Source organism: Struthio camelus, chromosome 3 (genome assembly GCF_040807025.1).
Source record: "Struthio camelus isolate bStrCam1 chromosome 3, bStrCam1.hap1, whole genome shotgun sequence".
Lineage (NCBI taxonomy): Eukaryota > Metazoa > Chordata > Aves > Struthioniformes > Struthionidae > Struthio > Struthio camelus.
Genome location: NC_090944.1, coordinates 83820277 through 83841741, shown reverse-complemented (window position 1 = coordinate 83841741; position 21465 = coordinate 83820277). Strand labels below are relative to the sequence as shown.

At 41.5% G+C, this 21465-nt stretch overlaps 1 protein-coding gene across 7 annotated transcripts in view; it reads left to right on the top strand.

The window, feature by feature from the left end:
- The first annotated feature begins 512 nt into the window (after positions 1-512).
- The window catches only part of GRM1 (glutamate metabotropic receptor 1), a 197495-nt gene continuing 176542 nt past the window's right edge, over positions 513-21465 (top strand). For 5 of the 7 annotated variants that reach the window (XM_068938806.1, XM_068938809.1, XM_068938812.1 and 2 more), the window contains exons 1-2: positions 514-980; positions 2377-3274. In XM_068938806.1, coding sequence (XP_068794907.1) covers positions 2512-3274 — 763 coding nt within the window. In that variant the 5' untranslated portion in view covers positions 514-980; positions 2377-2511. The other 2 variants (XM_068938810.1, XM_068938807.1) reach the window with 2 other exon arrangements.

Sequence of the window (21465 nt, the reverse complement as noted above, 5' to 3'; positions counted from 1 at the left end):
CCTCTCTGGATGCTGTGAGTGCAGGCAGAATGGGCACCAGTGGGCTCCTGTGCTAGGTCACCCTTAATGAACATGCCTCAGAATTGACACCCAACGCAGGCAAATAACTAGCTGCATGACTATAAACAAAAGTGCAAATATTGACACTGGGAAAAGATACCCCTGAGGCAGCATTCACTGCAAACCCTTTTCTGAATACGCGATAGTTAAATGTTTGTCCTTGCCTCTTTCTTTTAAAAGTAGGGCAAATATCTATAGAGTTCCCAGTGGGGAAGTAATCTAACTTTAACTTTCATACAGTCAAGTAAAACACCCGAGACCTGTGTTAGGAATGCAAGCAGGTCGTCTGAATTATGATTATTCAATCTGGTATTATTTTAATCTGACATGCCTCTCACGTGCTTCATTTAGATTCATCTTGACCTGAAAACTGCAATCTCGATACCTTCGTCTTTCCACCCGATTTACCTTGTTGCAGTACCTTTAAAAAAACCAACCAAACAAAAACAACAAAAAAATTCATTTTAATAGTGAAACCCTCCCCGTGAGGCAGATCAGCACGTTTCGCTATCTCAATTCCCCGAGCGCGGTCTGGGTCCCCTTCGAGCACCAGCCCCTTGCTTTTGCTCTTGCTATTGGTGGCGAGAAGATAATGAATTAAGACCCGCCGGAGGAGAGGCAAAACACCTCCCCTGCAGCCGCAGCGCGCTCCGGGTGATGCTTCCTCGCTCAGCTTACAAGACAATAGCCAAAGAAATTAAGGAGGGGGAGAAAATGACTGATCCTTCTGTATGAGATAATGGATGAGCCTGGGATGACCTGTTTTTTTCCTTGCGGTGGAGCGGTGCTGAAGACAGAGGGCACCAGCGCCCAGCCCACAGCCGTCTCCCCGTCGCCAGCGCGCCAGCTCGGGGCGGCCGCGGGGGGAGCCGCCGATGCCCGCTCCGACCAGGCAGGGAGCCGCTGCCTCGCCGGCTCAGGTACGCCGCGAGCTGCCTCCCCCGGACACGCCGCGGGGTTCAGCTGTGGGGTTGCGGGGCAGAGATGCAGGCGAAGGAGGCGCATGCCAGGTCTGCCCGGGGAAGCCTCGCTGGGACGGCTTTGCGGGCGTGCATGTGCGCGGACACGCCGGCGGCACGGGCGACCCGCCGCGGCGCATCGCCTTCCCGGCGCGGGCTCCGCGGCGCCTCCCCTGCGGGCAGCCCCGAGGGCGCGGGCTGCGGCGGCGCCGCGCACCCGGCCCGCGGCCGCGGAGGGACACGGGGGCAGCCGCAGGCGCGGGCCGGGCGGGGCCGGGCCGATCTCTGTGCGGGGTGCGTGCGGGGACACCGCGGCAGCAGCGCCGGGCGAGGGGCAGAAGTTGTTGGGGGAGCGCCTAGCGCTGCCCGCGGGCGGCCGCGCCGGCGGGAGCGGGGCCGGAGCAGCGGAGCGGCCCCGGCTCCCCAGCGCTGTCCCAGGTGCTGACGGCGCAACAGGGACCGGCGCGGCGCGGCCAGTGCCCGCTGCCGGTGCCCGGGCGGCGGCGGCGGCGGCGGCGGCGGCGGCGGGTCCCCGTGCCGCGGCGCTGAGGTGGCTGCGAGCGCAGCCGCCGGGCTGGCCGCCGCTCCCCGCCCGAAGCCTGCATGCGAGGCAGGCGTGCCGGTAAAGCACAAACCGGGGACTTTGCCCGCGGTTGCCTTAGTAACTAACATGTGTTTTCCCCGGCTTGCATATTTGTGTCCGTGATTGAATTACAGTTTTGCTCCCTACACACGGGAAAGTTAATCTAAACAGTGAGGGGGTTTCTTTCTTCTTCCCTCCGCTGACCTTTAAATGACATTTCCCTTCGCTGGCAGGGCAGAGTGCTCGCTCTCTCTTTTCACCTCCCTTCTGATGAGCATGGAAATACTTGAGATCCGAAAGATGCCTTCAGAGAGTAAAAACGCGCGAAGAGAAGCACTTGTCACCCCGCTTGCAGGGCCGGGCCACTGTGCGGAGCTAGGACACGTCCCTCACTAACTACCCCGCGAAACTTTCCAAACTTCCGGGCGGGGGGCGGGGGTGGGGGTTACCACCAGCTGAAGGTGCGGCAAACAAATGCCTTGTCTTGCAAAGCAGACATACGTGCACAAGAAGGATTGTACAGACTTACATGTGTGAGCGTGCATGTTCGTATGTCAAGGCAAATACATCGGTATTTTTTAATTCCTCTTGAACCTTCCTTTCGAGAGCCTTTACTAAAGCAAATTGAGCCGGGCATTTGCAAAAGTAAAAATCTTTCAAGTGTGTGTGTGTGTATATTGTTGTCGTTGCTGTTTTTTTTTTTTTTAAATCGAGTTCTGGTTTGACATCGATTCCCTGATTAGCATGTTTTATCCCCTATTTCTATGCCACCAGGCTAAAAGTCGCTAGCATGACGGCTGCTTTGGCACGTAGGAGCGCTACGCTTTAAGACTTTGCTGTGATGGTATCTGGAGCAACTTGAGAGCTGGCAGGCGGAAGCAGATGCCATTTGCTACATGTCCTTAAACCATGTGCAGGCAAGAGGAGCCCGTGAAATTCGTAACGTGGATCTGGATGACCTGGTGCAACACCATGATTGGCGTGCTGCTGGTCTTCTTCCCCGCTCTCCTCCTGGAGGTGGAGGTGCTCCCCCGAAGCGCCGGGCGCAAGGTGCTGCTCTCGGCAGCCTCGTCGCCGCGGTCGGTGGCTCGGATGGACGGCGATGTCATCATCGGCGCCCTCTTCTCTGTCCACCACCAGCCGCCGGCTGAGAAGGTGCCGGAGAGGAAGTGTGGGGAAATCCGAGAGCAGTATGGCATCCAGAGAGTTGAAGCCATGTTTCACACTTTGGATAAAATTAACGCCGACCCGGTCCTGCTCCCTAACATCACCCTGGGCAGCGAGATCAGAGACTCCTGCTGGCACTCGTCCGTCGCCCTGGAGCAGAGCATTGAGTTTATCCGCGACTCCCTGATCTCCATCAGAGACGACAAGGACGGAAGCAGCCGGTGCGTGTCTGACTCGCAACCCCAGCACCAGACCAGGGTGAAAAAGCCCATCGCGGGGGTCATCGGCCCCGGCTCCAGCTCGGTCGCCATCCAAGTGCAAAACCTGCTCCAGCTCTTCGACATCCCGCAGATCGCTTACTCCGCCACGAGCATCGACCTGAGCGACAAAACGCTCTACAAATACTTCCTCAGGGTGGTCCCCTCCGACACGCTGCAAGCCCGGGCCATGCTCGACATCGTCAAGCGCTACAACTGGACCTACGTCTCCGCCGTCCACACGGAAGGTAGGTAGGGAGCAGCCCCCGCCGCCCCGGCAGCGGCGCCCGGGGCGGCCGCGGTGCCCGCGGGGAGCCGGCGTCCGCCGGGGTCGGTCCGCGGCTGCGCCCGGGGGCGGAGGGGGCGGGGGGACACGCGAGCCAGCGGCGGGGAGAGCGCGGGGAGGGTCGGGCGGCTCTGCCCCGGCCCCGCCTGGCCCCCGGCCTCCCACCGCCTTCGGGGAACTCGAGGGATTTCACCGCCTTAAAGGCAGCACATGCGGAATCGGACGCCGGCGTGGCTGTCCCGCCTGGCCCCGTCCCCTGCCTTCATTCACACGCAGAATGATTCATTTCTTGCTAAGTAAGAAGTCAACAGACGTGAGCATCTCGCAGCCGCGCTTAATAGCGCCGTCGTGAAGTCTGCAGATCGTCTGCGAGGCAGATTAGCAGGTCTTAATTCACACACGCTGCTGTCCGTAATATCACGGGAAGTTTGGCAGTTCTGCCTGAGTAAAAATTGAGTCAAAGCTGAACGGGGGGCTCCCGGATCAGCTGCTAGTTTTGTTGTTTGTGCACTCGTTTTCTGGGACTGTGAATACAGAGGAAAAAGCCCTGGAAATCTTGCTCCAGTCCATAGAGTCTATGTAGAGGAATGTCCTGTGGAAAATAAAGGGCAGTGGCTATTCTGTCAGCAAGAATTCTGGTCCATAATGTTTTCATTCAGCCGGAGCAATAGTAAAAAATATTGCTCTCTTCGGTCTGTTTATAACCAACAGGCTTTACTCATTTTAAATATTAAGAGAAGAATATTAAAAGTGAGGCTATTTTAAAAAAGGAATCTTGGTTTACAACCAAGCTAGACGGACCAACATAAATTACAGAAGTAATTACATATGAGAGAAGGCAAACTCTTGTGATATATTGCTGTGACATTTCTGTAGTCCAGTTATGGTCCTGAAAATGGGATTTTTAAGTACAGAATTACAAACCTGATCATGTTATTGCTGTACGGTTACTCTCTTTATATGACTAAATCTTCTTTATGGATTTGATTTATGATTCCCTCTGGTTACTGAGCTGACTCTACTCCTTTTATTTCCACAGAGATGGCTAAGTAAAAAGTGTTAAGAATATACACTGTTATGAATAAATAAAACAATCTTCAGTGAGAGTTGCAAATGCAACATTCAGAGGTGAATTGAATTAAACTGGACATTTAAAATGTGAACGTGCTGCAATTTTGAAAGACAAGATTTAAGAGCAGGAAGCAATGACCTGACGTTTGCAGCTGAGTTTATGCCCTGTCACAGATGAAAAATGAACTGCTGTAAAGAGTTAAACATGAGCTAAGAGTCTTTGTTGCTGACAGATGTGTTTAGGTCTTGTGGCAAGCCAGGGTGGAAAATAAACATCAAAGAGGTAAATTCTTTGTTGAGGTAAATCGCTGTATCTCCCTTCAGTGCGCTTCCAGGGAGCTATGCTAATTCATGCTGGCTGATGATCTGCTCTAAGGGATCTGCGCTCTCGCTCTCTCTCTCTCTCTCTGTAGATGTAACTCTCATTAACATTACTGGGACTTATCTCTTTTAGATAAGACAATAGATTTTGAGGGTTATTTGTTCATTTTTAAAAAGATCATTGTCAGCAGAAATTTCACTCATTGCTTGTGAGAAATTTTAATTTATTATCCAATTTTACAAATATGTTACTGATTGACAATAAATGCTAGTTGCAAGATATTTTTATACTATTCAGAGTGATACTTTTGGAAATAATGGATCAGTTCTACCCCACAAGAAGGCAGTCTCCTCATTTTGCAGATGGTGCAGCTCCACTTTCATATTTACTTTTTAAGAAATCTGTACCTATCAAACCTTTATTATATCGGTTAGGTTACAAACTCTACTGGAAATATGTAGTAATCTTCCCTATTTGCTTTCCAAAAAGGTAAGCTAATGACCGCGCCCCAACTGCTATTGGATAGATTCCAAAGATGCTTATTTTTTTCAATTTAAAGTGAATTTTGTGCTTGTGAAAATTGGTATAAGCTGTTAATATTTCTGTAGTTTAAAATCCTATGCATCCCGTGTGAGGGATCTGCTTGCTGGTGTATTAAAGGTGGATTCATTCTAAGTAGACAACACAAGACCACTCTGAATCATAATCTGTGTGAACAGGGGCTGCTCTGTCCATGCTATGTTTACTAATATAGGCATAAAGCATGCTTAGAAACATGTCCCCATTCCTCCTCCACACTTACTCATAGGCCTCTACACTGTCTTCCTGGTGGGCTGCAAAATATGCTGGGTATCATCGGTTTGGAGAACCACTTCAAATGTGAAAAATGGGCATATTTCTAGGAAATGCACAGATTTTCACTGGGAAAAAGTTGGTTGTTCCACCTTCTGAGTACTTCAGATCTTGTCTGATTGCCTCCTGGAAACAGAACCGCTGTTTGGTTTCTACCCAATCCCTGATTCTCGTGGGGATGGACAATCCTCACCTCTTGTACCCACCCAACCACAAGGGGATGCAATGAGACCACTAACTAATGTGACTACCTGTGTCAGATAGCACTTCTCTTCAGTTAAATCTGATCCGGGGCAGGAGCACAGAAACAATCCAGAGATGATGAGCTCTATCTTGGGGAGCTTAAACCATCTGACTCCTCCATTCCCCTTGCTCTACAACTATTTTCTAGTTGGAATTATTTGAATCTGAAAAACAGCACCAATATGCAAGATTACACTTTTAATGAAACTCAGAAATAAGCACCACACAATTCAGTGCCCACGTTTCTTAACATGAAGTCTAAACACGCAGTCAGAATAAAGATAGTGAAAGTCACCCCGTCTGTAGCATGATGTCTTTTAATTAGTTCTGAGCATCCATCTTTGCATTTAACACATGACAATTTATTCTCCATGTGTTAATGCCATTAGTGGTGACAACATTTAGCTGTATACAATCTTTGCACGCGGGTACATGAAGTTGCATGGAAGAATACCATATCTGGTTTTTGCAGCATTAGTTATGGAGATATATGAACATTGTACTTGGGTAGAAATTTCTATGTTAGTGAGCAAAATCTTTTTTTCAAAGACTCACATACCTAATTTTAGATTAAAATTGGCTTATAAAGCTATACGTGCAAGAACAAACAAGCTACTACAGCAAGCTACTATGTTTGATTATTACATATCTCAGCTGAGCATGGTTGTACGTCATGAAAGTGCATTTTTTAAGCAGTCATGAAATGCTATGAGAAAACTAACCCTGTGGAAATCTGTGTGAATGTATAGTAGCTGCAAGGCATTTTCAAGGCTACTATTTTTTTAACTATTCTTCAAAAATAATTCAGTGTTGGAGTTCTTGGCATGAGCACACTTTCTCAGCTCTTAGACCTGGAAGTCATTCTTATCCTGAAAGGCATGCTAGTGGATGTCTAACTCTAAGCAGAGGCACTCCATTGAAATCAAAGGCACCAAAAGCACATGTATTAAACTGCATACAATTGTATGTGTTTTCCTGAATTCAGGTCTTATTCACCATTACTGAGCATGGTAATTAGTTCAGGGCAGGATGTACCACCCTTACTAAGGGCTGTTTTCCAAGTGAGATATTCTGGTCTTCAGTGAGATAACTTCAGCGTCAGGTATCAGTCAGAACTTATTCAATAGCCTCTAGTAGTTTTGGTAAAACAGTGAAGAGTTATGGGTCACTTCCTCATCGCCAGAAGAGACCTTGGGCACAAGGCAAGAAATGCTGAGGGGACATGACAGGTGCCAGCTCTGTGCTGCTCTGATAGCAAAAGCACCGCAGTGACAGGGTTGATCTCCAGAAAACTGAGAGCAGCTATATGATTGCTGTACACCATACCAACTTCTAAAACCCACAAGAAGCCTGCACTCTGGCTAGTTATCAGCGCTGAGCATCCACCAAATCCCTCACCTTTAGTTATTCCCCTTAGGCAAAGCGCAGGAGACACCATGGCGTAAGAAGCCTTTTTACTACTCCACTTTCCAAGGAGATGACTCCTGGATAGGCAAATATAAATACTCAGTGCTTGTACCTCACTGGAAACCTGGCTTTTTATTTCAATCACTGCACATATGTTAACCTTATAAAATGCATGTGAGATCTTGATTCTGTGTATGCAAAATCTGAATGTGCAGAGTAGATCCGTTTGGGTGCCTTTTGGTGTTTATAGACTACTCTTGCAATGCAGTGTACAAAGACCCGTTTATAAACAAAATTTCCACTCTAATGGATTAACGTACGCACTTTGCAGAAATATCTTTGGAAACAGGCCACTTAACTTAACTCCACCAAATTCTGGTTGTTTATAGGTTAATTTTACTTATAGGTTAATTTTACTTATAGCACTGAGGTGTTTCTGGTTTCGATCGATTTTGTCAGATTTCTGTTAAAAGGCTGTTCCTTTTGCTTGAGTAAAAGGCTTAAAATGAACTATGATGAAACAGATGGTATAATTATAAAGATTTTCAGATCAAAGTAGAGGGTGGGAGATTTAATTACCTTCACAATGATTTTTGATAATCAGACTGCCACATATTCTCCACTGTAGTGACATACAGGAAGCTCATAAACATGGTTCTACTTGTTAGTAAAAGGACAGAAGGGATTGATCTTTGCACTTAATTGCAAATATTACAGGTAAACAAGTTATTTTGGCAGAAGTCACCAAAGTAGCTTTGGATGTGCTAGTAAATAATATTTCTGTTTAAAGATAAGTGGGGTAATATGTCAAAATGTATCATTTATGTACTTACCCAAGAAATGTATAGGAATCATATTTCTATTCCTTGGTGCAAAACATAAACGCACAAAAGCATTACATATTGTATATATTAAAGAGGAATTATTCTTGATATCTGAATATATGCACTGGTATAAGTTTTCTTCTCACATACAGCTTCAAAGCAATTGCACCAATTCAAATCACTGGAGAACTTAGACCAATAGTTTTAAGTATCCACTAAATGGCTTGGAGGAATAACTTTCATGCAAGAGGGCTGTGTTTAATTTATCATAAGATGTTCCTACAGCTATCTTTAATAATGGTATATCATTAATTCCGTGGTATCACTGGATGATTGATACTTTCTAAGAAAATCATGGTCAGGTAATAGTGAACAGCAGTCCCATTTCAAATGTTTGAAATTTCAGAGTTCACAAACATTTATATTGGTATTAAAAGTTATGAAAATTCTCTTAAAAGTTAACCTCACGAGGTGTGAATTGTGTCTCAATATGTGTTCAAAGAGGCATACTCCAGTCTATTTTTTCCACTATTTAACCAGTTTCACTAACCATCACCAGAGGCTTTGTGACAGAGAAAAAGTAGAGAAATAAGTCCTAAGGGGAATAGAAATTAGCTTTTGAACAAGTGGGGACTAGAATCTTCCCTTCATTGGGCAAATTAATTATATTTATTAGAAAGTGCGAGGGGAATCTTTTACACTGATTGATGCTGGCAAAATTGTTGTGAGTGAAAAACACCATAGAGGTTCAAGAGAAATTCCTTCTTGAAAATATATTACTTTCCAGCACTACCAATAATCTAGCTTTTCAGCTAACTGGCAGCTGCATGAGTTAAACCAACTCAAAAGACTCATCTAACTTCTGTGCCTGCCTTCTCAGCAATATTACTAGAGTTCATATATATCAGTTGACACCATAGGTTCATTTGTGCCAGTTACTTCTATTTTTCTGAATTATCCCCTTACTTTTAGGTTTGTATGTCCCATGGTCCTTGTAAACTCCTGCAGTATTCTTCTCTCAGTTAAAACTGTTGTAAAAAAGTTAAATGACCTCAGCTTTCTGAACAAGCTATATGAAAATGCCTCTATAATACTCCTTTGAACATATGGTTTATAAAATGAAGGTGATTATGCCCAGGTTTCTCAGGCAGAAAACCAAAAACTATATGAAATGTGATCAGGCTACTACAAATAGTGTCCTCTGTTGAGAAAGGCTCCTCGGGGGACTGCGAGTCCATGAGCGGTACCTGCAGTAGGAGACCAGAAGCGTCCCACTGGCAGTTACTGATCCGGACGCAACCCAGGACAGCATGGATCAAAGTCATCCCTAACTAGTGCTCGCTGACCTGTGGGAAACAACCTGGTGGTTTCAGTTTGTTTTCCAGGTGGCAGGTGTTCACAGCGGAAGCCACCATCGCAGATGGCGCTAATTAACACCCTCACTGGCAGCCTGAACAGCAAGGCCAGGGACTGACTGAACATGAACTACAATTGCTTTTCACCTAATGAAACGATCCTGCCGTCTCTGTGCTATGGGGCATTGCGAGAGCCAGGTGGGGAAACATGCACAACAAATGAATTCCAGATGGTGGATAACCAGCTAGGTTTTGCTGGTAAAATTTTCAGACTGTCTTCTTTCCCAAACACTGACATTGTGATCATTATTATGATGATTAGTATAAAGCTGAAAGAACAGTTTCTAGAAAATCAGCCATTTTGTTTGCCTAGTGATGCAGGACCAGTGTGGCTGTTAAGAGAGGCGATAGGAAAGTTATGGTCTTCGAAGCAACTGTAGCTTTTCCTGTCTGATGGGCCCTCGTTCTTTTCTAGTAGAAAGAGTTGTCCACAAGCAGCTGCTCATGGATCCTAGAGTGGCATAAAGTCCACAGGCGTTAACAGAGTTTAGATCAATCTTAATACTCTGCCGATGAAGAAATATTTACAGGATGATGGCCATTATGCAAAACCCTGTCTTGATTAGAATGGCTCACGCTATTGATAAGTGATGTGTAAGAAGTGTGTCTAAGAACCTCATATATAAAGGCAGTAATACTAATTCTAGTAGTGATAATTGTTATATGTGGAAAAAAAACGTCTTTGGCTGAAGATGCCTATAAAATATAAGGAAATATTAAAACTACTGTGTTGACTCTTCAACCACGGGTGTGCTGAATATTAGAAGATAAGTATAAGAGCAGGGCATACACTGAGTGAACCCTCACAGCTTCAGTATGTAGAAACTTCATAAGTTCCAGGCTTTCTAGCCCCTGATGAACCTTTCCTTCATGAATTTGACTAATCCTTTTTTTGGCTGTATTTATACTTTAGTCTCCACCATGTCATGTAACAATGAATTCTATAAATTAATTATATGTTGTGTGAGCAAATGTATGCTGTTATTTATGTAAACTTATTCCTTAATGACTTCATTCGGTACTCTGTTTTTGTTTGTATTAGAAAAAGTAATGAATTAGTGATGATTACTGTTTCATATGCAAGCAGTACAAAACTTCAGATCATCTGTCAATTCCTGATCATTCCTTTGTACTTCTAATTCCAATATGAAATGTGGGGAAACAGAACTATGTTCAGTATTCAAGGTGGGGGGGGGGCCTACATCGTGGTTAAACTGAGTAGTAAAGTAACATTTTCCGTACTGCTCTCAAATCTTTTCTAGTAACCTAGTAGTCTGTTGCCTTTTTAGCTACCACTGTGTAATGAGGTGTTAGAAAATGCTTCAAATTACTGAAGAACCTTTTTACTGAATAACAAAGACTATATCAGAGGCTATTATTCAGATTTTTTCCCTGATGGGCGTTACTCTTCATTTATTAACACAAAAGTTATTTCCTAAACATTGCTTCCTATCTGTTAGCCAATTATTAATCCATGACAGGATCTTCTGTCTTTTCTGATATTAACTGTATTTCTGTGAGTGCCATTAGTAAGGAACCTTATCAAAAGCTTTCTGAAGTTCCAAGTACCCTATAGTGACTGAATCATTCATATGGTTATTTGCTTTAGTAAAAAGCTCAAGTAAACTCATGAGATATGCTTTTTCTCTGAAAAAGCTATGCTGTTTCTTCTCTAATACGGCATATTTCTTTACTTGTCCATTAATACTGCTATTTGTTACGGTTCCTACCAATTAGCCTCGTGCAGAAGTTGTTCATTGGATTACACTCTGTGCCTTTTTAAATAATAAATTATTAAAAAAATAAAATTGATATGTGAAAATATACATTTAATTGGCAGTAATGTACCACCAAAGAATCCTGCTTTGAAAATTAGCTGGTACTGGCAATTTGTTAAAGTCCATCTTATTGATTTGTTCTAAAATATATTCTATTGACACTCTGAGTCAATTGCTCAGACTTATCCTGTATGAGATGACTTTTCTATGAGAAACATCCTAGCCCTTTTCAAAGATAGCACAGATTCAAAGAATTAAACCTCTCTGTTATGGTTTTATTTTCCCCAAGTGCTCCTTTTTTATAATTGCTTATCACTGAATTTCAGGCAAGGTTCCCATTTCTGGAATATTTGCAGAATGTTGGGTTATTAGATTCTATGCCTCAGAATTGTTTCATCTTGTTTTATTGTGTTTTTATATTTCATTTGCCAAAGTATATGCTGTTCTCCTTCGATCATTAGGGCACAACTTCCATTTCTTGAAGCATTTATGTTTTTTCTTCAACTGTAATACCTTTAGGAAATTTAATTTGCTGTTTAGCTATGCTGACTTTTTTCTTCCTTTTGGATTTTTTTTTAATAGTAACATATTCTTAGCCTCTCATGTCTAAGTAGTCTCCATGTAATTTGTTAGTATTTTATTCTTTTAGCTGCTCCTTTGAATTCCCTTGAAACTGACTTTTGAGATTTTATATAATTTGTTTTGTTTTAAACTAAATATTACTGTTACTTTCTTTTATTTTATATGCATCTTTTTCTCTCCAAAGATGTAAAAAGTATAGTCATGATTACAGACTGCTTTTTTGATACTTATGTCTTAATAAGCCTTGTATACTGCTGGAGACTAAATCAAGAGTTGATTCTTCTTTTATGGGTTCAGTGAGCAAATGAGTCAACAAGCATATGAAAAGGAAATCAATACACAGTATGCAAGATTTTCCCTCATTTTCCATTATCTAACCTATAGTTTAGCAGTCCTGTGTAGAGAGCCAGAGTATGTTATTAGCTTCTTGTGACACATGGGGTGCTTTTTAATCAAAAGTACCGTGTATCCACAAGCTATCCTCTCCTTTTGTGACGTGCCGCTACCTGGATGACTCGCATCCATCAAAAAACAATCTGACAGGTATTTCATTTTTCTGAAAAGTCATACTATGTGTTACACAATACTGTAGTCCTTAGTTTGAAATTTTTTCATTTACATTCTCTCTTGAATGTTTTTAAACAAATTGCATAAAAGTTATTCATGTTCTATTAATATCCAGCAATGATTTATGAGTCCCTTTGAAATCTCATAGAAATGTTGTGGTGATAGGCATTTTACAATTCTGGTAGACAAAGCAGAGAAGATCGTGTTTTATGCTGGTGTAGAGAGTAAATGTAGCTGCAAGACGCTTGGTCCAATGCGTGCTGAAAGTAGCTGGTGGTTCTCTGTTGAGTTCCATGGACTCGAATGGGATTCACTATGTCTCTCAGATAATGACCTTCTCAGTTATGGAGGTGACGTTCCTCACAGGGCGCTGAAAATCTACAGGGCTTGTGCATCCTGCGTTTAGAAGGATCTTGTAGTGAATTGGAAATAGTATAAAACTGCATGAAAGCAGACAGGGTTCATTGGATTTGCTTAGATATTTGAGAATATTCATTCACATAATTTTTTCTTTCCAACTAGAAGAAGGCTGAATCTAGCTGACTTCCTTCCAAATGAATTCCCTAGTGAATTTAACCCTTCTTTTACTTTGCACGTTGTCTGTGAGCAAATTCATTTTCTAAAATGCAGTCACAATTTGCAGTCGTTTGAGCAGCAACTTACATTCTTATTCGTCTGTGGATATGTGTATTTGTACAAGCTAGTAATTCCGTAAACATTTATTCAAACAAAACTTATCCAGGCAAACAGTATTAAGAACCAGGCATGAATGTTGCTAAAGTAACAGCCATTTGAAATAGGAATGAATGTTCATAAATACTTTCTTACAATGTCTGGCCAAGCTCCATTGAACATTGAATGTCTCCTCCTATATAGAGTAGAATATATAAGATGAATTTGTAATTAATTGTCGGCTTTTGAGAAAACCTCTCACGCTTATTTATGTAAGCCTTTTTTACCTGCATGGTGCTGGTGGAGAGGCTTGAGAACAAAAAAATTTGGCATGTAGAACATGGTAGCAGTTGTGTTAACTGCTGAGTATTGAAAGATGGTGATCCTCCTAATGAGTATTTATTTCCCTAACTGCAGGCTCCGCAAGTATGAATCTAGGAGCCTGAGCAGCAAATAAGTGAAACTGGATATTGATGGTGCTGTCAAAGAACGCTATATTATCAACATTGCTAAAACTGGTAGAATGAATTGTGAGATTGGAAAGTTAAAATCCACTATAATTGAGCTGGATAGACTGAGTTAAAGTACTGTGCCAATAGCATTCTCTCAGAGGACGTCCTTATTCGTCACGCCATAATTCCAAGAGATGAAAAACTCAGTTTTAGGATCAGATTAAAAGTTCCATAGGTTTATGAAGCAAAATGCTGAGCTGCTACAGTCACTCTGCTGGAACAAAAGTACAAAATTTTGAGAAGAGGGAGTTAGCCAGGCAGCCTAGGTATCATGCAGCCACAGCACACCATTCTGTAGCTTCTTCAGCTTCTTCTTCGGGCAGGTGTCATCCATGTGCCTTTTCGTTAGTCCTTTTTTGTTCCCCTGCCCCTCAAGACCATTAGACCATTAGACTTCATTCCCGTGAATTTGGTGGAGTGGTGCAGGCCCTGCCTCCATCTGGGCTCCATGTTCCCAGCCTTTCCTCGTTTCCTCCTCCTTCCTGTGTGGTGCCAAGGTGCAAGTGCAATTACAGTAATTACAATAATGGTGTGAAGTTTTTATAGACGCTCTTTCTAAATCTGTCATTGACCTCAGAAAGATGCCCAGCATCACACAAACCTTAAACGCATCCTTAACGGCATCCTTCAATGCAGGCATCCTGCAAAAGGCTACGGACATAGTACAAGTCTGAGTTCCCACCCGGGGGAGAATGATGTGCAAAACTGATGTTATGAGGTTGTGTGAGGTGATGAATATTGATTTCAATAAATTACGGAATATCCAAAAATGAACAACGTTAACCTGCGCCAAAAATCCAAAGGCAAAAGACAAATGTGCTGTCCCAGATAACTCAGGCTATCAAGAGAGCAATCCCCAGAAAAATAATAGAATGATGATTCACAATTCAGCTGGGAAAAAATTGTAACTAAATTAGAGCCAATCAGTGCGACTCTACAGAAAATAGTCTTGTCAAACAAACCTCATTTTATTCCTTGATGAGAGTGCAAACTTGATAGCTAAAGGTGCTTATGTGGATGGAATATCTTGGATTTTTGTAAGGTATTGAGTTAGTATTACATGATATATGGATTTGAAAACCACTACGCAATATCAGCAAAACAGATATTCCGTAGATTAAAACTCAGCATACTGACCTCAGTGGGTAGAGAATGATCATCTAATGAGGTCATTTTTACCGCACTGAACATAGATCAACAAAGCATCTAATGCCCTAATGTGTTCATCGGTGATATAAACAAACCATAATTGTTGACAAGATATGCAGATTGTGAAATGGCAAGTAATGGGGGAAAAAAGGGAAGATTTTGATCTCTTGGTAAGCTAGGCCTAGTCCAATAAAACGCGTGCTGATAACAGTTAAACCCGAGCCATACACGCAGAAATAAGGCACATGTACCACTTGCACAGGACATGGATTATGCCTCTGAAAGGAGAAATCCTAAATATAGTATACAGTCACCAAGGAGAAGCAGCTCAACAGGAGCTCTGTTCAAACTGCTGCATCAAAAAATCGAAAAATACAAAAAGCCAATGTCATCCTTCAGAGAATGGGAACTTTGCCTCAGTCTAAGGCATTAATTTAATTTATTCTGTTATTTTCTGCTCAGTTCTGTTATCAAAACTTTAAAAAGGAAGTTAAAATATTGAAAAGGGGTGGAGATAAAACTCTCTAATGTTATTTGAAGGCTGAAAAATGCCTTGTAACGAGGAGTCCTAAAGAGCTTGATCTATTTGGTTTATCAAAAAGAGATCCAGCCTGATCTATCACAAAATCTTTACTCCCCCTCAAGCAAACAAAAATAAAAGGAAATAAAGGGCTCTGTAACCTAATGGTAAAATGTATAATAAGTACCAATTGCTAGTAAGTGAACAAATTCTCATTGGAAGCAAGACATAAATTAATCACTTGTGAAGCTGATTAACCATTGGGAGAAATGACTGAGAAAACTGATAAATTTTCCGACTTCTGATGTTGTCTAATCAAGATTTGCTGCAGAATTTCCACAACAGTTTCAGTCAAATGCGAGTCACTGGGTGCTGCAGTGTTATCTTGAGTGAATGTATAGGCTGGCTTTATACAGGTGGTCAGATAAAAAGAGCTGATGGTTCTGGCATTAAATCCTATTCATTTATGAATAGTTTTGATTATGTAAGCAGGCAGGGAAAAATGTTTAATTCAAACAGTAGCTTAACATTCATGCGTTCATTCCTCTGTTCAGCTGCATAAGAAAATTCAAAGTATTCTGTGCTGTTGATATTGATTCTATGGGAAAAGAAGTGCAAGACTAAACAATCTCCTTGGTCAAAGTTATTCCATTGTTGTTGCAATTTGCATGCATTATTTTAAGTGAGTATTTTGTCAGTATTCCCTAATTTTCTCATGGCGTGGACTAATTGGTCTGGATTTAATGCCGAGTTACATCTCCTATAATTCTATTGATTTCAGCCGAGTAGCAAAAGGATACATTTGGATTGATTTAAAAATGATTTCTGAGTGATCATATTGAATTTATTTATACATTATTGTCCTTACCTTTTCTTATTTCACATCAGACTCCCTGACTTTACCTTCTTTTATTCATAAACCATCCTTTTAACCTCCTTTTTCTTCCTCCTCCTTTTTCCTTTTAACCTCTTTTATCCCTAAACCTCCTTTTAACCACTGTTGACCTGCAGGTCCTTCTCAGGGGGACTTCTCATCATGTTTTTAAAAGGCTCCTTTAAGAACTCTGGCTGTGCAGAGGGCGTCTCTCTTCATGTCCCTCTGCTGCGGGCGTTGGAATATGGAATATGAATGGAAGAGGAATTCTCAGTGCAGCTGGAAATTACTCACAGATTACATGAATACCATCCGCCTGCAGTCTGATACCTTTCTCCTCACATGTTCCAAAATACTGCCCAACATTACAAAAAAAAAAAAAAATCAAAAACCAGAAAATACTCTACTGTGCCTTCATTAGGGCAGCTTTTTTTTTTTTTTTTTTTAACTTAAAAACTGTCCTGATTCTCTTAGTTTGGCAAGTTTTCTTCTGCCAGAGCAGTGAGCTTCCGACTGGAGACCTCATCATTATTAATGCCTATAATAGGCATATTTTAGCAGAGAGAAAGATGGTGTTTTCTACATTTTTTCTGTGACAGCAGAATGAAGGGTTTATGGGTAAATCAGGAACTGTGATTCCACAGGGTGGGGAAAGGGAAGAGAGGTTTCAGCGAAGAGCTCCTGGAACAACGTACCATGGGGTTCGCGTTCTGTATTTCTTCTAGGGAACTCCTAGGCAAGAGTATCGCTTCCTTCCCTTCTTCTCCCTCCACTCTTCATCCTCTCCCCAGAGCGGCTCCCATGTGTGAATGTTTGTCCTCTCCCCTTTAGGCCCAGCCCTTGTTCTTCCTCACACCCTCCGTGTCAAAGTCAGACAGAGCATGTTCTTCTTTTGCTCTTAGAAATAATCTCGGTGTTTCAGGTCTCATGCGGACTTTACACTGTACTTGTTCTTTTCTTCAGAACATAAATATTGGCTCATGCTGCTGCAGAAAGCAGCAAGTTTTCTAAAAGGATTCAGTGACATTTTTCTCATGATTTCACTAGTTAGAATGCTACTTTGTACATAAAATTATATAATTCATCTGACAGCACATGCAAAATAATAAAAAAAAGCACTATGGAAGAAAACAAGAAACTGATAGCTACAGTAATTAACATTTTTACTCAGCAATTTTTCCGGAAAGGAATGCAATAGTGAATTTTGTGAATATTGGTTGAAACTTCAACACAGAGAATACGGGCATTGATATTTTCTGGTGTAGATGCTACATTTGGTTATCTCTTGATGCAATGAACAGCTTACTGTGCTCTCACCAGGCATTTTAAAATATAGTCATTTCTGAAAACTCAGTGCCCTTGCCACACCTACTTGTGCCTTTTCTAGTGAATCAAAATATACGTGAAATAATGTATTCCGCTTTTGTCATAGCCATAGTGTTGCCTGTGAGGTGTGAAGCAGAAATGTGCTGGTACCACAAATATCCTAAGACACAGCACTGCTTTTTATAGTTCATATCCTGAGGACATATGAATAATAAAATGCTCTTTAAAATTCTGGCAATACATTCATATTTACATTCAGAACAATGATTCTGCTTTAATGAAGTCAATGTGAGTTTAGCTGTTGATGGAAATTTAGCTATGTACCTTGCTCTATAGGAAGATCCCTTGGAGTGCAGAATACTCTATCTAGATCCAAAACAGGCATGTGAGCCCTGACTTAACTTTAAGCACCTGAATTACAGAAGATAAGAATTAACCATAGGGGGCATGCCCACATTCCAACTGTGTCCACTGCCTTGCAAGATTAAGCATGATGTGCTTTATCTCACATTAAGGACAGGCTTTTTATAGATAAAACAAACATTTATAAGCCTTGTAAAGGTCTTTGTTAGGCTGGAGGGAAACCAAACAGCCTCAGAACTGTGCGCTTCAGAGCATTATGAAAACTGATGGGTGGGCTGACAAAAGGCTGCAGCTGGTTGGAGAAAAAGGGCAAAATTTTGGATGTGCTGCTTTGAAGAAACATATTAAAGTTAGTTACCTCTGTCTTTCTTAATTTAAAGTGGAGTGCTGAAATAACTTACTAGCTTGACTATCTTATTTAAGTTTGTAAATAGAGGATCCAGGTAACTGGGTAGCTAATTGAATGCTGAAACGTCATTGCATTTTCCCATGTAAGAATTAGGAGTTATTTGTAAGCATTTTATTTGTTTTGCTTTTATTATCTATCCACCTACTGGAAACTGAATTACATTGGGGTAACTTTCACTTGGATTTTTTTTCCATTCTTTTTAATTAGTTTTATTTGAGTGCTAATTTGTCTGTGCTTAAATTCACAAGCTCATACAACACTTTTACATAATTCATGCAGCAAAATAACGCATACAGTAGAAAAAGAAAGCAATAGTATTTCTGTGCCTCCATCATAAAAAGATTTCTCTCGTAAAAGGCTACTGACATTTTGGTACTGGCAGTCTCCTTGTACTAGTACTAACTTCCTTAACTTCCAGGGAAGCTATATGACATTGTCTAGCCTCTAAGTATTTACTAACTTAAATTACAGAATACTCAGTATTTTGTGAAACAGAAATAAAAATAAAATACAAGTTACAGCTCATATTCAGAATTAATACTATATAAACTTCATTGCTTAATAAGCAGGGTTCATTGCACAGACAGCAGAGCCTTGTGGGTGGCACTGGGTAGCCTTGTTTTGAGGAGAAATTTGTTGAAATAAAGAGATTCTAATCGAATGGTTTGATTTCATTGAATCAGCATTTTCCAATGGGAGGAAACATTCTGTAGGAAACTTCTAACCAGCTTCTAATTCTGTGTCTCATCATCCCTTCCCCTAAAATCATAGCCTCTACCTTTGCATACCAAGTTCTAGACTTTGCTACAGCTTCTTCTCCCAGGCTTGTGCTTCAGAATCTACGTTAATACGTGGAACACTTCCTGAAAAGCTCGATTGACCATTTACTGTTTTCAAAAGCTACTGCTTTGTAGAAAAGCAGATACATATTGCCAAATTTCTCTCGTTCAGTATTATTCTTTTCACGTTTTCACCGCAGGGCATCATATTTCAGTAATTTGGACAACCAGATGTAAACCAGATGTAAAGGCAGGCAAAAACAAAGAGTTTGAAAACAGTTTTGTAGTCATTGCAAGTAGATCATAATTAGCCTTTTATTATTGTAAGTTATTTTAATCTAAAAAAAAAAAATTCACTTTCAGATCCCGTTGATGTCAACGGAAGATTTGCCACTGTTTCTGCAGGCACAGGTTGTGGGTATAATTATTATACCGTTTCAATGCAAATGAGCATTCATATGTATATGGGGGACGTCTGCATTCTTTTACATAGAAGAATTTCACATTTAAAAAAATGTAAATCTTTACAAAGAATTCCTTCCTTGTAATGCGCATTTGAATTTCTGTCTCAGGGAAACTTGGCTTTATGCTGCTACTAATTATCTTTGTGGTGACAAAGGCCATTGTTAGTTAGAATAAAGGGAAAAGAACATTCTATATGTTTTAATCAGGAGCACCAACAGGCAAAGGCATACATTTTAACAAAGAGGAGGGTGGGAATAACATGCACCTGCAAACACAGACGTTTTACTGTTAATTTCTGCAGTTGTGATTTTATTCAGAGCATATGGATTATGGATCAGGGGGTTCTGCTTCACTGCTAATTAGGGAATATGATCCAATAGACAGGAGGGGTACAGATATGATCCATAGTTACATGGGTAAACAAAAAAAAAAAAAGTGGGGAGGGACATTTTACCTTTACCCGGCTCAAATGTGTCAAATGTGTGATTGGCTACAGCTCTACTGGAGAGCCAAGTGGTTTATTTATTTATTTATTTATTATGGAAGAATGTACTTTGGGGACAACTGAAAAAATATTTCAACATTTTAAAAATGGTTTATTCTAAGGCATTTTTGGTAAGAGTTGTGGTGTGGTGGTGCTTCTTATTCTATGTGTTATCTCACTGATCGCACTGACTGGAGGAGATTCTGGATCCTCTGTGAAGACTGGAGTACCATTTTGTGAAGCATAATTGTCAGTCATTACACTACTGTATTTTACTAGAACTACCTGAATGTTCATTGCTCCAGTTCAAGAAATACCCTCTCGCTCAGTGATCAGCTCACTCTCCTGAGAGGCAGGAGATGTGGCTTCACAGCCTCTCATGTCAAGAACGGACCTGGGTCACCCACTTCCCTGATGTGAGCTGCACTGCTTGACTTGAGCTATTATCTCTGCAGAGGCCTCGCTGAGCTTGCAGTGTCGGCGTGCCAAGGCTTTCAGAACTAGTACATCAGAGTTAAAGAGCACTAGCATTTCAAACGGCAGCTAGTCAAGTATTGAGACGTGTAATACTATTTAATCTGGATTTGCAGCACTGAGCCCTCTAATGAACAGTTCCCTGCTTGGATATTTCTCGCTCAGGTGGCCTGGATAGCTGTGTGAACAACTGGGCTGACAAGTAATGGGGACATGTTACAGCTTACAGCTAAGTGGCAGCTCTGCCATATTTAAGTTTGAAAGCTCCTTCATTTTTAAGTGTTCTAGAAACCATGATTACATGAGAACATTGTCTGTTTTGAAATGAGATACATATCTTAGGAATGTAGAGTAGAGGCAGAGGTCCAGCTTTGCTGTCACTTCAGCAGAAGGTTCCCGAGATACAGTCCAACTCAAAATCATGTGGTTCTTCAAGCATCCTCTTCATAGACTACCCTCATCATATAATTATGTGTATACGTTTATCCCGTTTGAAAACCCAGCCTGTTAAGTTTCTTAATATCGAAATAGTTCTGTTGGGATATTATTCTAGAGTTTCACTCTTCCTAGAGTTAAGAGCTGCTTGACGTTTGCTTTTTGTTCTTGCTTTGGAGGTTTTTTGATTAGGGAAGGAGACTGAGTCCTTGAATAGCTCTTTAAGTAATATCTTTTTATCTTCAATGATTTCATGGCTACTCCTTGAAAAGTCACCAGTTTTTCAATATCTTGTAGTACTGGACATTACTGCAGTAGCAGTCATAACCAGTGCCAGATAGAAAGAACGTAGTGTGGTCTCTCCATTACTACAGCATTGAACTTGTTTACATATTTAAAAACACTTCCATTAATTTTTTTAGCCACAGCACCACATTCAATGCTCACCTATTGTAATTCCCAGGCCAGTAACTGCATCCCAGAATGGAGGCAGTTATCCTGTATGAGCTGCATTTTTAGTTCCTCGGAGTTTATATTTATGTGTACTTAACTGCATATTTATTTGTTTACATCCAGTTTACTGAATGACCTTGATCACGCTGCATTAGTAGCTTATCTCCCAATCTTTCT